The sequence below is a fragment of the Chrysoperla carnea genome, chromosome X (genome assembly GCF_905475395.1).
Source record: "Chrysoperla carnea chromosome X, inChrCarn1.1, whole genome shotgun sequence".
Taxonomy (NCBI): domain Eukaryota; kingdom Metazoa; phylum Arthropoda; class Insecta; order Neuroptera; family Chrysopidae; genus Chrysoperla; species Chrysoperla carnea.
In genome coordinates this window covers 1,374,507-1,389,573 of record NC_058342.1, presented here as the reverse complement: position 1 = coordinate 1,389,573, position 15,067 = coordinate 1,374,507, and the positions used below count along the sequence as shown (strand labels likewise).

The following is a 15,067-nucleotide window of genomic DNA, read 5'->3' as shown; positions in this document are numbered from 1 at the left end:
TATTACAATTTGACAGATACTGTGAACAGTATAAATTGTAAATACACGAAAGTAACAGTGTGCAGTCCGCCACCAAATTAGCAAAGAGCAACATTCACTAGCTAATTCTTACTGATGATGACTACTTGGTAGTCGAAAATACGTCTTTTAAAAATACAAAAAACTGATCTAGGAAAATGGGGAAAAATCGAAATTTATTTCGACATATCCTAGAGTTCTCATTTATTATCTTCGATAATATTTATACTATTCTTTACATAAATTCAACAACAAACAACGAGTGATTTATATTAAACTTTGGTTTACGTTAACAAAGATATTTGAACATAAGAATTTAGATAACACAGATTCACTGTACATGACACACAATAACCTCTGAATTATTATTTACAAAATATTTCGAATTTTGAATCAAACAAATGCAAAAATTATTGATTTAATATAAAAATAAATGAATTCTCATGCAATCTTCTATTTTAAAATTATATCCAGTGAATTACATAACGATTGTGAATATATTTTCTCATACGTACAATATTTAACCAAAATGAAAATATTTAGAGGTAATAAAATTTAACATTGGATTACATAACAATTTACGCAAATAAAATTATTGCATTGTAAATAGAAATTTAAGATATGAAAGTCGTTTTGCGAAAATATGCCGCGCAAAGAAATATCGTCCACAAAATTATTTAATTGTGTACCGGCAATCAATAAATTGTAAAGTGTGATGATATCAGATAAACCAATTGGCCAAAAGAAAGTTGGCATCTCTATATACGTGGATCATGTCAATTTAATTAACACAACTTCTGTATCAAGTATGACGAAAATAAAAATGTTTGCTAAAAGATCCAACTGTAACAACCTGGATTTCAATTTAATCATTGACCCAATGTTGGACGGTCCAAAAACAGCATTGGTAATTGTTGGTAAATGTGGAAATTTATAGGAATAAAAGGTTTGTAAGGAAAGTGGACTGTAGGTTATTTAACACAAAACACTATTTATTCCATAATTAATAATTTATTGAAGGTTGATTAGTTGAAAAGTTACATTTCGTTTCTGCACACAATTAATGCATCCGTATGTTACGAAGCCTACTGCAGAACTCACTGCTCTGTGCTCTATTTAATTGTGTATAAATTATATTAGTTGCAAGCTCAAACTTGTACATATTTATTCTGTTTTTACTTGCAACATCAAACATATACGTAAACAAATATATTATTATAGCAACAAATTAAATATTTTTATAAAAGATTGAACATCCTCCCGACACGCAGAAGTTGTGTTGTTTAAGAAAGCTTGGTTTAAATTTATAACATGAATTTCTATTATGTAAATCAAACCAAACTTTAACAAAGTAAATAATAAATGCGAATTAACAAATTAAATCATGAAAGAAATCAAATTTAAAATTAACAATATTTACTTACTTTTAATATTTTAACAAATTTAATTTTTACATTTTTATGTTTCAATTTCTACATTTATAGGTAGCACTTGGTAATTGATCTCATAACTTGGTAATTGATCTGGTAAATTCACCTTTTTGAGTTTTCACAATAGCGGATCTAGCGATATTATTCTTATCTTTTATCAATTTTGAAATTCGCGCTAAAATCCATTTTAATGGTGGAACACCATCTTCCTTAATTAATACTAATGAACCAATTTCCAAATTAGGTTGCTTTTGAAACCATTTTGGTCTTTTTTGCAATAGTGATATATATTCTTTATAAAACCTTGACCAAAATGATTGCCTCATTTGACAAATCTGTTTCCATTGAGATAATCCACTCCGTCTCTGTTCCGAAATATTTGGTTCGGGATAACTGGTAAAACTATCTCCGATTAAAAAATGACCTGGACTAAGGTATTTTAAATCATCAACATCGCTTGATAATCCACACAAAGGTCTACTATTCAAAATACTTTCTATGTAAATTAAAAGTGTATTAAGCTGTTCATACGTGAGAACATTTTCGCCTATTACTCGTTTTAGGTGGTATTTAATCAATTTGATACCACTTTCGCATATACCGTTCATATGTGGAGCTAAAGGAATAGAAAATTTCCATTCAATATTTTTACAATTCATAAAGTCAATAATCCTCTTGTATGATTCATCATTTTTAAACAAATTATACAATCGATGAAATTCGTTATATCCGCCCTTAAAGTTAGTTCCATTATCAGAATGAAAACATTTAATTATACCGCGTCTTCCAATAAATCGCGTTACAGCTGCTATAAAAGTTTCTGAAGTGAGATCCGAGCATAATTCAATATGATATGCCTTTGTCGCAAGACATACAAAAATGCAAAACCATGCTTTTGTCGTTATTACGCCCCTAATACGAGATTGTTTTACTAATACTGGACCCCCAAAGTCTATTCCTGTTTCTAGAAAGTGCCTAGATAAATTAACACGTTCTTTAGGCAAATCTGCCATTAATTGCTGTTGGCCTTTTGCTCTAAACCTATAACATTTTACACATTTGTTAATTACTTTTTTTACTTCACGTTTTCCATTTATGATCCAATAATTTAACCGAATATTTGCTAATAAGTTTTGTACACCTGCATGTAACATCATTTTGTGTTCAAATTCAATAATAATATTGCTTAAATAACATTTAGGAGGTAGTATATATGGATGTTTTTGATTTTCTAAAATTTTATCACACTTTACAATCCTCCCCCCCCACTCTAAGTAATCCATTTTTGTCTACAAAGGGATTTAAATATCTTAAAGGACTTTTTTTGTAGGTATATAAATCCGTATTTTCCGATTTACTATTGAGTTCTTTTAATTCTATAGAGAAATGTTTATTTTGTATTAATTTTATAATAAATTCTCTTGCATTAATAATTTCTAATAAACTCAAATGACCAAACTTTTTGGCTTTAAAATTTTTAAAATTATAAATTGCTCGATTTACCCAAGCTATTCTAACTTGCAATTTCATATAGTCTGATGTACTATTAATTATATCATAAAATATGTTATTATTTTCGATTTTCGTAAATAACACAGTAATGACTTCATCTTTTGTTTCATGTAATGTTAATTTACTAAGATTAATGTTTGATTTTGGCCAATGTGTCTTTTCTAATGTTAACCATTCCGGACCATGGAACCAAACATTTTGAAAATTCAAAAATTCTGAAACACTTAATCCTCTACTTAACTTATCTGCGCACGAATTATATTCCGAATTCAAATGATACCAATTCAATGAATTTGTTAATTCTTGAATACTAAAAACACGATTTGAAACAAACATTTTTAATTTACTTGGATCAGACTTAATCCATCCATAAATGATACTTGAATCTGTCCATAAATAATATTCTTCAATATTCAAAACATCCTCTAATATTATTTTAATTTTATTAAATAATTTTGCTAATAGTACAGCACCTAATAGCTCACTTCTTGGTAAAGTGGTTCCTTTTAAAGGTACTAATTTTGTTTTTGATGCAATTAAATTTGTAGTTACACTACCATCTTCATAAAGAGACCTAATATATACGCATGCGCCATAAGCGTATTTGCTACTATCACAAAACCCATGTAATGTATGACTTTTAATTAAAACATAATTATGAAAATAATGCCTTGGAATTTTCACTTTGTTTAGTAATTGAATGTCAGAAAAATTACTTATAAATTCATTATGTAATTTTGTTGGTAGAGGCGTATCCCAATTCAAATCTTTAAACGTCCAAATTTTCTGAATAAAATATTTCATTTTTACAATAACTATTCCAATGTATCCTAGTGGATCAAAAATTTTACTTATACAAGATAAGGCTAACCGTTTTGTTAATACATCAAATTTTTCCATTTCTGGTACATTTATTTTAAGATAATCATTTTTTACACTGTATTTCAACCCTAGCGAACTAACAAGTTTGTCTGATTCGTAGTTATTTAAACATTTTTCTTGTTTTTCTAATGGTATGGTATTCAAAAGTTCTTTACAATTTGAAACCCATTTATGGCATTCAAATCCTGCACTTTCTAAAATTGAAACTATATTATCTTTTAAATTTAACAGTTCTTGAGCTGAATTTGCTCCAGTAAGACAATCATCCATGTAAAAATCACGTGTTATAACTTTAGCTGCTTTAGGAAAACAATTTTCATTTTCTTCGGCTAATTTATGTAAAACTTTAATTGCTAAATACGGACTAGAAGTAGCACCGTATGTAACCGTAGTTAACTTTAAAATTTGTAATTTATTTGAATTTTTATCTCTCCAAAATATTTTTTGTAATCTTTGATGATTATCTGCAATATTAATCATCCTATACATTTTCATAATATCTAACGAAAATACATATTTATATGTTCTATATCTTATTATAATATCAAAAAGCTCTTGCTGTAATGACGGACCGGCATACATCATGTCATTGAGTGACAATCCGTTATTCGTTTCGCAACTAAAATCAAATACAACGCGTAACTTAGTTGTAGTTTTATCTGGTCTAAGTACTGCATGATGAGGTACAAAATATTCAAAACTATCGTCAGTTCCGTATTTTTCTGTCGATGTGACATCTATTACATGACCCATATCAATATATTCAGAAATAAATTTTTTATATTCTTTATACAAGTCATCATCCTTAATAAATCTTTTTTCTAAAAATTCAAACCTTTTGAGGGCTTGTTGATAAGATGAACCTAAAGTTTCAACTCCTTTCTTTAAAGGTAACTGAACTATAAATTTTCCGGAAATTTCATCACGTTTAAAAGTTTTTTCAAAATGTTCATCACAAATTTTATCTTCATTTGATTGAATTTTTACTAAAGGCAATTCTTCTAGTGCCCAAAATTTTTTTACATTCTCATTTAAATCATCTGATTTACAATGAGACGTCAAGTGACAACTTTTAATTAACGAACTATTTTTATTCAAAATAGGACCCGCTATTATATAACCGAAAACTGTTTTATGTAACGATAAATTAAATTTATCTAAAGGGACATGTGTTCCCCTCAGTATTTTAAAGAACAGATCACTTCCAATTAAAAGATCAATGTTATTTGGATAATTAAATGAGGAATCTGCTAATTTTATATTTTTTGGTATAAATATAGTTATTAATGCTACATGTGGGATAAGTAGCAAATAATCTGACAGTCGTGGTGTTGCGGCGTGAGCGTAAGGTTATGGGACATTCTTATGAAGACGAGTGTGGTAGATGTCGCTACGAGCCGTAGGCGAGTTGCGACAACCACACGAGTCTTCATAAGAATGTCTCATAACCTTAGAGCGAATGCCGTAATCACGACTGTCGTATTTGCTACTTATTCCGCAAGTAGCATTCAATACTTTTTACAACAATCGCTCGGGAAGTTGACTTTGAGAGAAATTTATCAATTTGAGAAATGATTTATTTACTTATTTTAAATGTAAATTATGTTAAAATTATTATGTATAAATAAATTATGTTAAAATATTAACATAAATTATTTAGTATATTATGATGTTCATGTTATTATCGCGGCGTCAGATGGCGTGTCAGTAGTTTCTAGTAAAGTGAGAAACGTAATACAGACAGTATCCGTGAGGTTATAACATATTTTATAGTAGTATAGTGTATTAGGAATCTGTGCAGTTATGTAGTCTATAACCGAACATGTGCGTTTATGAAACACATATAGTTAAGTATGCGATTATTGTGTATTTTGAAGGTGACATACAGCGCTCGAAAAGTCTACTTCTCGAGCGGGCGTTGTAAAAATTTTTTTTTATCTATATATGAATGTGGCAATGGCACCGTAATATTATCTAAAACGAAACATTCTATATCAGCATTAAATGATGAATGCAACGAATGTATTTTAATATTAACTGATTCAGTAACTTGAACTTTATGACCTGACAAACCTTCAATATTTAAATTTTGTCTTTGTTTACATAAACCTAATCTGTCAACAATAGTTTGACGTAGAAAATTACTTTCACTCGCACTATCTAATAATGCTCTAACTATAAGATATTTTCCATCTTTTCCGAAAATTTTTAATTTGACCGTCGGTAACAATGTTTCATGTGTATTAGATTTAATATTTTGATTTGAACAACAACTAACTTGTTCGCCATTATTTTTATTTAAATTTTCTTTACTAATATTTAATTTATCACCTTTTTTATATTGAGAATTATGATCCTTATTATCCAAAACTTCAAGCGATGTATTTGCATTTTCATAGTGTAACATGTCATTATGCCTTTTATTACAAATACGACATTTCATTTTGGATCGACAATTATATATGGAATGTTCATTTAAACATAGAAAACATAACCTATTTTTAGCTACAAACTCTCGCCTGTCTATTTTCGATAAATTTTTGAATTTAAAACATTTCAAAATACCGTGATTATTTAATTTACAGTAAAAGCAACATCTTTTTGTTGTATCCGTATTTAATGGTAACGAAATTTGTTTTTTATTATTATCATTTTTTAATTTATTAACCGAATCTAATGACAAAATTTGAAATGCTTTTGCTCGATGTTCCAAAAATTCTAACAAATTATTTAATTTCGGAATATTTTTCCTATCTAATTGTAATTCCCATTCTTGTCTAGATATGTTATCTAACTTTTGTACAATGATGTAAATTAAAATAAGATCCCAATTATCAACGGGTACTTTTAAACTTTTTAAAGCTTCGAAATGTAATTTAAATTTTAAAGTTAATGCCATAATAGAATGTTCTTTTGATACACTCGGTAATTCAAGTAATGATTTTATGTGACTATTGATAATTAATAAAGAATTTTCATATTCATTTATCAACAAATTGTATGCTAAATCATACCCTTCTTCAGTAACACTTATTGAGGAAATAATACTTAACGCTTCACCTTTTAGCAAAGATTTTAAATAATTTAATTTATCAACTTTTGATAAATTTTCCTTTCTATGAATAGTCGAATCAAATGTACTTTTAAATTCAACCCACTTTAAATAATCCCCAGAAAAAGGTTCAATCTTTAATATTGGCAAATTCACTATTTTTGCAAAAGAATCTTGTTGATTTATATTTACATTTTGACTGACCCCATTCTGCGTCGTAGTATTAATATTTAACCTAATTTCAAATTTTGAATGTAATTCAAAATATTTATCTTCAAAAGCATCTCGCTCTTGATCATCAAGATCAATCTCTTCGAGATTCTCAATTGCCGCCTGAGTTACTAAAAATTCTTTATAATCCGCAACTAATTGCTCATTTCTAATTTTAATATCCATTTGGTTTACTAACTCACTTGGTTTCTCTAAAAACTTATCAAATCGAGAATGATTTCTTTTTTAAATCCCTCTAACTTTCTTTAATTTGGCTAATTCTGCCATATTGAACCAATATTATATTTCGAAACAGAACGAATGAATTTTCTGAAAACAAATTTTTCAATAAATATTGAAACTTACCAACTTCAAATAAATAATAATAATAGAAGTTTAACTTCCTAATATAAACAAACAAATAGCTTTATCTCGCTTTCACTAATATGATTTACACAGTACATCATATAAATAATAAACACAAAAAATAGAATAGCTTTTTCTCTCTTTCACTAATATAATATACGCAATACGTATATATAACAAAAACAAACACAATATAGCACTACACTCGTCTCAGTCCATCACACTCACTTTGGCTATTGTGATGAATAATTTGACGCTGCGCATGTGTCACAACTGATTTTATCCTTTCTTGGAATTCAAATCAAACCAAATTTTTTTCCAGTGAAAATTTCAAATTTCTTAAACAATTTTCCATAAAACTTAATAAGTTTCCCAAATTTTTGTTATATAACTTTATAATTTGATTATATAACCAAACAAACAAACAAAAAATATAAATACCGCCAAAATATATAACGGTTTCCAATATTATTTTCTTATATGATGAAGATTCTTCATTGAATTCTTCCAAATTTTCCCAATATTAATAACTTTTCAATAAACAAACACTTCAATAATTCCAAAATTCAACAAACTTCAATATTGAATTCAACAAAACATTCCAATAACAATTTTTTACCACATGGTTTCCATATATCCGGCTCGAAGGACCAAAAATGTTGGTAAATGTGGAATTTTATAGGAATAAAAGGTTTGTAAGGAAAGTGGACTGTAGGTTATTTAACACAAAACACTATTTATTCCATAATTAATAATTTATTGAAGGTTGATTAGTTGAAAAGTTACATTTCGTTTCTGCACACAATTAATGCATCCGTATGTTACGAAGCCTACTGCAGAACTCACTGCTCTGTGCTCTATTTAATTGTGTATAAATTATATTAGTTGCAAGCTCAAACTTGTACATATTTATTCTGTTTTTACTTGGAACATCAAACATATACGTAAACAAATATATTATTATAGCAACAAATTAAATATTTTTATAAAAGATTGAACAGTAATAGAATATTACCAATCATCGCAACTCGCAAACTTTTGATGAAACGACATTCAAACTAAACAAATTTTTTGGTAAAGAAAGTTTGTTACGTATATAAAAATTGAATAAAAAAAAATTTATAAAATAATGAAATGCTTTTATTCGCAAACTATATTTATTAAAAAAAAAATTGAAAATAGCGAGCAAATCGCCCAACGTCGTGTCAGAAACGTTTGTGCCATTATTCGATAATAATTAATTTCTTACCTTGCGACGTTATATTTTTATACTTAGAAGGTAACATTTTTATACAAACTTGACTTGACATAATTTCCATAGCCTTTTAAGGACATTTCTATAAAAAAAAGTACTCGAACATAAATACTATGAATAGAATATAATTCGAAAAATAAAAATTGTAAGATATTGCTACCTGCATGTTTTAAATTGTATGAAGAAAACAAAAATTGACAAGGACAAAACTAATAAAATCTTCATTTAAAAAATATTTGGTTTTAAACAAAATTATTTTATTTAATGAATATGCAATGCGAAATTCAAAACAGTCAAATCATAATTTCTTTAAAAATGATGATAAATCATTAGATACATCTTTTTTTTAATTGTAGAATTCTAATACTCTTTGATGCTCTCAAATGTTCATTCAAATTGAACAACAATAAAATAGAGTTTTAGAGAACAGTAGGACCAAATATTGGTATCCATTTTCTAGTATAACTAATAATTTCTCTTTCATAAAACTATTTATATACAACAGCGTTTTTTTTTATTTTTTTTAAGAACAATATGCAGACACGTGTTCAAGGTATTTCTAAGAGCAGAAAAAAGTTGTAAAAAGCAATTTTCGCTGCCCCATTCCCACCCTGTGAAACTTTGTATTATAAAACCCCAAAGAAACACCTTAATCTGTGGTTTCTTTTTCTTTCAAAACTTCAAAATATTAAATGGATATTGATAATAAATATTTAATCTCCAATAATTTGAGTAATATTTTCAAGTTCCATTAGTTGGGTTTTAATTGATAAATCGCTATCAGTTGGCATTGAATTCAAATGTGTTACTGAATCCTCGATGGTACTGTAGTTTATACTTTGTGCCATATCAAACTGTATTAATATTACTAAATATGTTGTCATTGCACCAACAATCTGAAACCAAATGCAAGTTAAACAATTAAAATATCTGAAAATGCTAATACTTAGCTGAACACGCAAGGTTAAATAATTAAAATTAATTAATGAGAATTGAAAAAAAAACACATGCAATGAATCGAATTCGAGAGAATGAATTATGCGAGGTTTAGCAATTATTTCTTGAGAATGTATAAATCTAGACCATTTTGTTTTATATATTTACAATGCGTTTCGATCAACTGTTTTTGAGTTTGAAATGCTTGTGTCTGAAAAGCCTATTGTGATACCATATAAGTGTTTTACCACCTTTTCCGCTGATAATTTATTAGCTGCTCATTTAGTTTGAGAGGCTGAAAGCACCTCCTTCATGCATATATCATGCACTACACCAACTGATCACAAATATTAATAAAATTAATTTTTATTGTGACGGCGGGAATCGAACCTGCTACCCTAGACTAACTTCGAACGGAATTGGTTACGCTTAAACTGAGCTACTAAGGATGACATCATTTATGATACTTTAATATCAGCATATAATAAAATGTTTTTTCTATGATTGGCATATCAGAGTCATATTGGTATATGTCGTTCACCAGCTCGATAATATTGTAGCCTTACTATTCAAAGATATATGCATACTTGTATATCACCAATCGGCTCAGGGGTCGGGCGATCTAAATTGTTTTTAGATCGTTCGATCACTGACTGGGGGTTGCGGGTTCAAATCCAGGCAGTGGCAATGTGAGCAATTATAATTAATGGGGCGGTAAAATTGATCACACTGTCGTCACTTAGATAATAACAAAGTAGCCGAGTCCATTCACATCATAGAAATTAAATTGAATATGGGATGTAAGTTAAAAATAAATAAATAAAAATTATAAAATAATGATGTGAATGGATTCTGTTATAGATAATATCTGAAAAATGGAGGTTAAACCGCGTAATTATTTTTATCATTTATTATTGTAGATAACCAAAGGTTTCAGTACATTTCATAGTATCACATTGAATAATACAAGTGAAGCTTCTATCATTTTATATGACAATAAAATTACATTATTTTTTGTGATAAAAGAATCCTAAGCAGTTAAAAATACAAACGTAAGTGGTATACAAACTATCATCACCGCCTCTATCACCATGTCAAGTTTTATTAAAATATCTTTTATACGAGGATTATTCCCAAGTAGCAGGACACTTTAAACATTCTCTAGTTCTTTCAAACTAGAATGTGTATTTCTACGAAAATTTGAAGGTCAAGTTTAAAAAAATCAAAGTTCCTTGTCTAAATTACTTTTGGGTGTTGAAGAAGTGAAATAAAGATATTTTTACACTTACTGAGTATAGGATTGTGAAATCCAACGGAAATAAACCACAAACACTAAACGTAATTTTTTGATGTAATAATTGCAGTGAATATATTTCTGTCTGAAAAATATATAAGAAAAGATTTGATATCTTCGAAATTTTGAAAAAAAAAAACAAATCAGTTGAAGTTCAATCTTTAATTTGTCTATTTTTCAATTGATCATAAGTACTTGTATAACTAAATAAAATATTTAGTTAATAAAAGGTTTATTAGGTTTCCAACTATTTTTTTTTTTTCAATTTGTAGCTTAGCTTTAGAGAGAAACCTATGTGCACAAGACATAGACCTTACGCAATAGAACCATTATTACAGCACCATTATTAGCATTCAAATAACTTTTTCATTACCTAACACCTGAGGAGAAATGATACAGTTTTGTCATAGAGCTTACATACAAACGATATACTTATGAAAGAAACAAAATTGTACAACTTTACTTTACTGTTATAATTGACTAAAGTATATTAAAGATTCAACGTTTCAGAATTGTTAAAATATTGCTCACTGCCATTCTCATTTCCATGAGTTTCTCGTCCGTGATGCGGTGTAAAATGATTCGTATGTACTCCGACTCTTTAAGAACATTCTCACATGGAACAACAATACATAGCAGCAAAAGAATATGTTTAGCAATCACACTAATAAGAATAAACCGTTCAAATACTGTCATTTGTAACATAACCACAATCGCATAAATTTTCGTTAAAATACTTAAAAATAGATAAATAAACACGAATAAAATTTGAAAATTGTAAAAAAAATTCACCTCTTTTGTAACTTCACATAATTTATCATGTAAAGCAAATATTTCATGTAATTTATGTAAATGTCCCCCCACGCCATTATGATGTCGATCAAAATATAATTTCAATAATATTTGGTTCAATATATTAAATCTCTGTTGTATTATAAATAATAGTATTGAAAAATTGGCTATCATTTGTATTGTTGAAATGTCAGAGAAATTCAGAATAAATTTATAAATAAAAATTGCAATAAAATTAGAATTTTCATCAACATTTTTAATATTCAAAAATTTAAATAAAATCAACGTAAATACGACAACGATAATAAAAATGAATATACACTGCTTTAAACAAAAGTTTTTAGATTTTGTATAATCTATGGTTGAATACAAATTAGTTTTAATTCGTTCATCTATTGTTTCAAGTTGTGTAAATAATAAATGATAATATTTCACATACACACAGGGGATGAATATATTCATAATGATTGTAACATACACAGTATATTCTGTTAATTCAGCGGTAAATTGTGCAATATAATTTTTGGTAACAATTAAATTCATATGAAAGGTTTGTTCTTGATTAATTAAATAAATTATGGATACAATTGTCAAAATTAATATTATAATTGGATAAATAAATTGTATTTTTGGCTTCATTTTAAAAAATAATGTTGTTGATTTTTCTTTATAAATTAATGGTAAATTTCCACATAATTGTCCATACAAAATTATAGGTAATATTGATTCAATATTACTTTTTGGTTGTTTAAATAATTTCTGAATTATTTTTAACATTCTGTTTTATTCGTTAAAAACAAACTTTGTAAGTAAAACGTTGTTTTATTTAAATGAGTCTAAATTCTATTTACTATTAACATTCATTGGAATAAATTAATATCTGTGTTTCCCCCTCCTCAAAATACTCAAACCCTACTAAAAATGTACCGAGAGATTCATTAAAATTTTTGTATCATATTTAAAATATTTTATTACAGTCGTGCTATGTTTTTGACGATTAACAGAAATAAATAGCATAAACCTAACAAGCAAAAGTTGTTGTTTGGAACAAGTTTTGACTTTTACCTTCAGAATAGGCCAATAACTAACCGTTCGGTAATATTTATTTTATCACGTGATGACACATATGCTCGCGCGTTCTGCACATATATCAAATATTTCGCGCGATGAATTGTATATAAATTATTTTTTAATTCGCTAGCCTATTACAAATAGTTTGATTACGTGATTATTGAATTATGTTTGAGAGTGAGATAATAAATATAAATATTGGACTGAATTTATTTTGACGAATTTCACCATGTTTCCATCGCAAGTTAATTTAATTAATTTACTGAGTACGTTTTATATTAAACTAACGAGGAGGCCCAAAAATTTCAGAAGTTAATAATTTTTTGCTTTAGCTTTTACTCTCGTGGTGAGATTCTCATAATTTCTTAAGGACTTGAAACTAATGTATGGTGAATATCTAGCATAGGTTGAAATCTGAAAAATTCAGAATTCGAAAATTGTATAGAAAAATTATATTATACTGTAAAAGTATATGAAGATAGCAAAAGTTATCTTATTTTGAAAAATAAAAATTTTTTTTTTTTTTATAATCGAGCATGAACAAAATGTCCATAACGCGAGTGGTGACGGGTTACGTATGCAGAAATGAAATACCATACTTTTGTTCGAAACTACATAGATACTTACAAGCGAGATTAACTACTTATTCAACTAAATATTTAAAAAATACCTTTTAAATATCCCTTAGCTGAAAGTACGTACTTTCTGGCCACATTTGACTCCATAAAGAACCACGCTTGTGGCTTATTAGAGCTAATAAAGTTTAAGTGTCCTCTTATTTTTGTATTCAAGATGGCATAGCAACATTCAATTTACATGAAATGTAAAATTATATTTGAATAAATATAAATATTAATTCACACAGTCAGCTAATTAGTAATATATATTTGGTCATTTTCGTTATGTTTTCGGTAGTGTCCCCTAGGATGTCCTAGACGCAGGGCCACGTCGACCCTGTATCCAAAGTGTGTGGGGCACACAGACGCCGAGACAAAGAAGGTGCCCCCACTGAAATGTCATACTTACAAAACAACATACTCTTTGTAGTTTAATATCGATAACTAAGTAGGTAAATAGGCGTAACATATGTCTTGTAAATAACAAAACATATAGTATTTACGTTTGTGGTTTTCTTTTACGCTTTGGGTTTTAGTTTTTATTAATTACTCAGAGCTAAACGAATCAAAACAACAGCCGCTGGGCCGTGAGATTTGTGAGTGTGTTTATGAACGCAAGCCGATGCGATTTGTGCGACAAAGTTTAACGAAAGAGAACTCCAACAAAAATTAACAATCTATTAGTCGAAAGTGTGCGCAGGGTGCGCGTGCGCATTGAGTTCTAGCACTAAGAAAAATATATTATAGTGTGTACCATTCTGTGTTACATTCTGTTGAACGTGACGAAAGTAATAGTAATCAAGACTAAAAAAAAACTTATCTGATTACTAGAATCTTATAAGGAAAAGAAAACAGGAAGAACGTTGTAATATGAAACTAAAATAAGTTTTACCTCTCTACCATCCACTTCCAAAGAATTATTAGAGACAGAAACCAGTCATTTTATCGATGAAGAGTTTATTAAATTGAATTCAAGGAACGCTTCATGTAGTGGTAAATTCTTTGTATTTAATTCTATACAAATAATTATAGCTGTCTGTCTTTAATGTCAAAATAGACAGACACGAAACTATCAAGGATATTGCAAACAGAAAAGCGAGAAAAGTGGAAATAATTTAATTTTAGTATTTTTATATTCTTACACATTAAAGACTTTTTTTAAATATAGCATACGTAATAGTTAAGTCATCTATTTTATTATTAATATCTAAGTATACAACAAGATATAACATCATAAATAAAGTATGTAACAATTTAATTCGCGTTTTATTTTTCGTAGTAATTGGCAAGCTAGCGTTTTACCTATTTAGAAAAATTTTATCTAAGTATGTTTAACGAATTACATTTTTCTTTCGATAAAAAAAAATACGTTGAAACATGAAGATAGCTATATTGTTTGCGATTCTTTGATTGGTGTACTTTTTGCAAGTTGTCAAGATGTGTTCTATGGTGATGAGTTCGTTACAAATTACGCATAAAGGATTGGAACCTCTTGATGACAGGTGTACCATTTGATAATTTTACTTTCAATAATTGTACATTTTACGCCACAGCATTTACAGTTTCTATTTAATGTCTTGCAATCTTCTTAATGAAATGTGGGAAGATCACACCTACTTTCATAAATGGAAA

General features: G+C 28.0%; 1 protein-coding gene across 1 annotated transcript; it reads right to left on the bottom strand.

The window, feature by feature from the left end:
• Positions 1 to 1,522: 1,522 nt before the first annotated feature.
• LOC123302298 lies at positions 1,523 to 7,392 on the bottom strand. The gene is made up of 9 exons (XM_044885170.1): positions 7,366 to 7,392; positions 6,765 to 6,999; positions 6,408 to 6,704; positions 5,806 to 6,365; positions 3,924 to 4,238; positions 3,446 to 3,746; positions 2,971 to 3,346; positions 2,368 to 2,489; positions 1,523 to 1,668 (listed from the first exon to the last, which is right to left on the bottom strand). Exons 1-9 carry the CDS (start codon positions 7,390 to 7,392, stop codon positions 1,523 to 1,525), a joined length of 2,379 nt encoding a protein of 792 aa, XP_044741105.1.
• Positions 7,393 to 15,067: the final 7,675 nt, after the last annotated feature.

Coding starts and splice junctions, on each gene's coding strand:
- LOC123302298 (XM_044885170.1), bottom strand. CDS start 7,392: ATGGCAGAATTAGCCAAATTAAAGAAA. Junction 7,000..7,365: donor AATTAGCCAAATTAAAGAAA/GTTAGAGGGATT, acceptor GATTATTTAAAG/TGGGTTGAATTTAAAAGTAC. Junction 3,347..3,445: donor AGGAACCACTTTACCAAGAA/GTGAGCTATTAG, acceptor ATTTATGGACAG/ATTCAAGTATCATTTATGGA.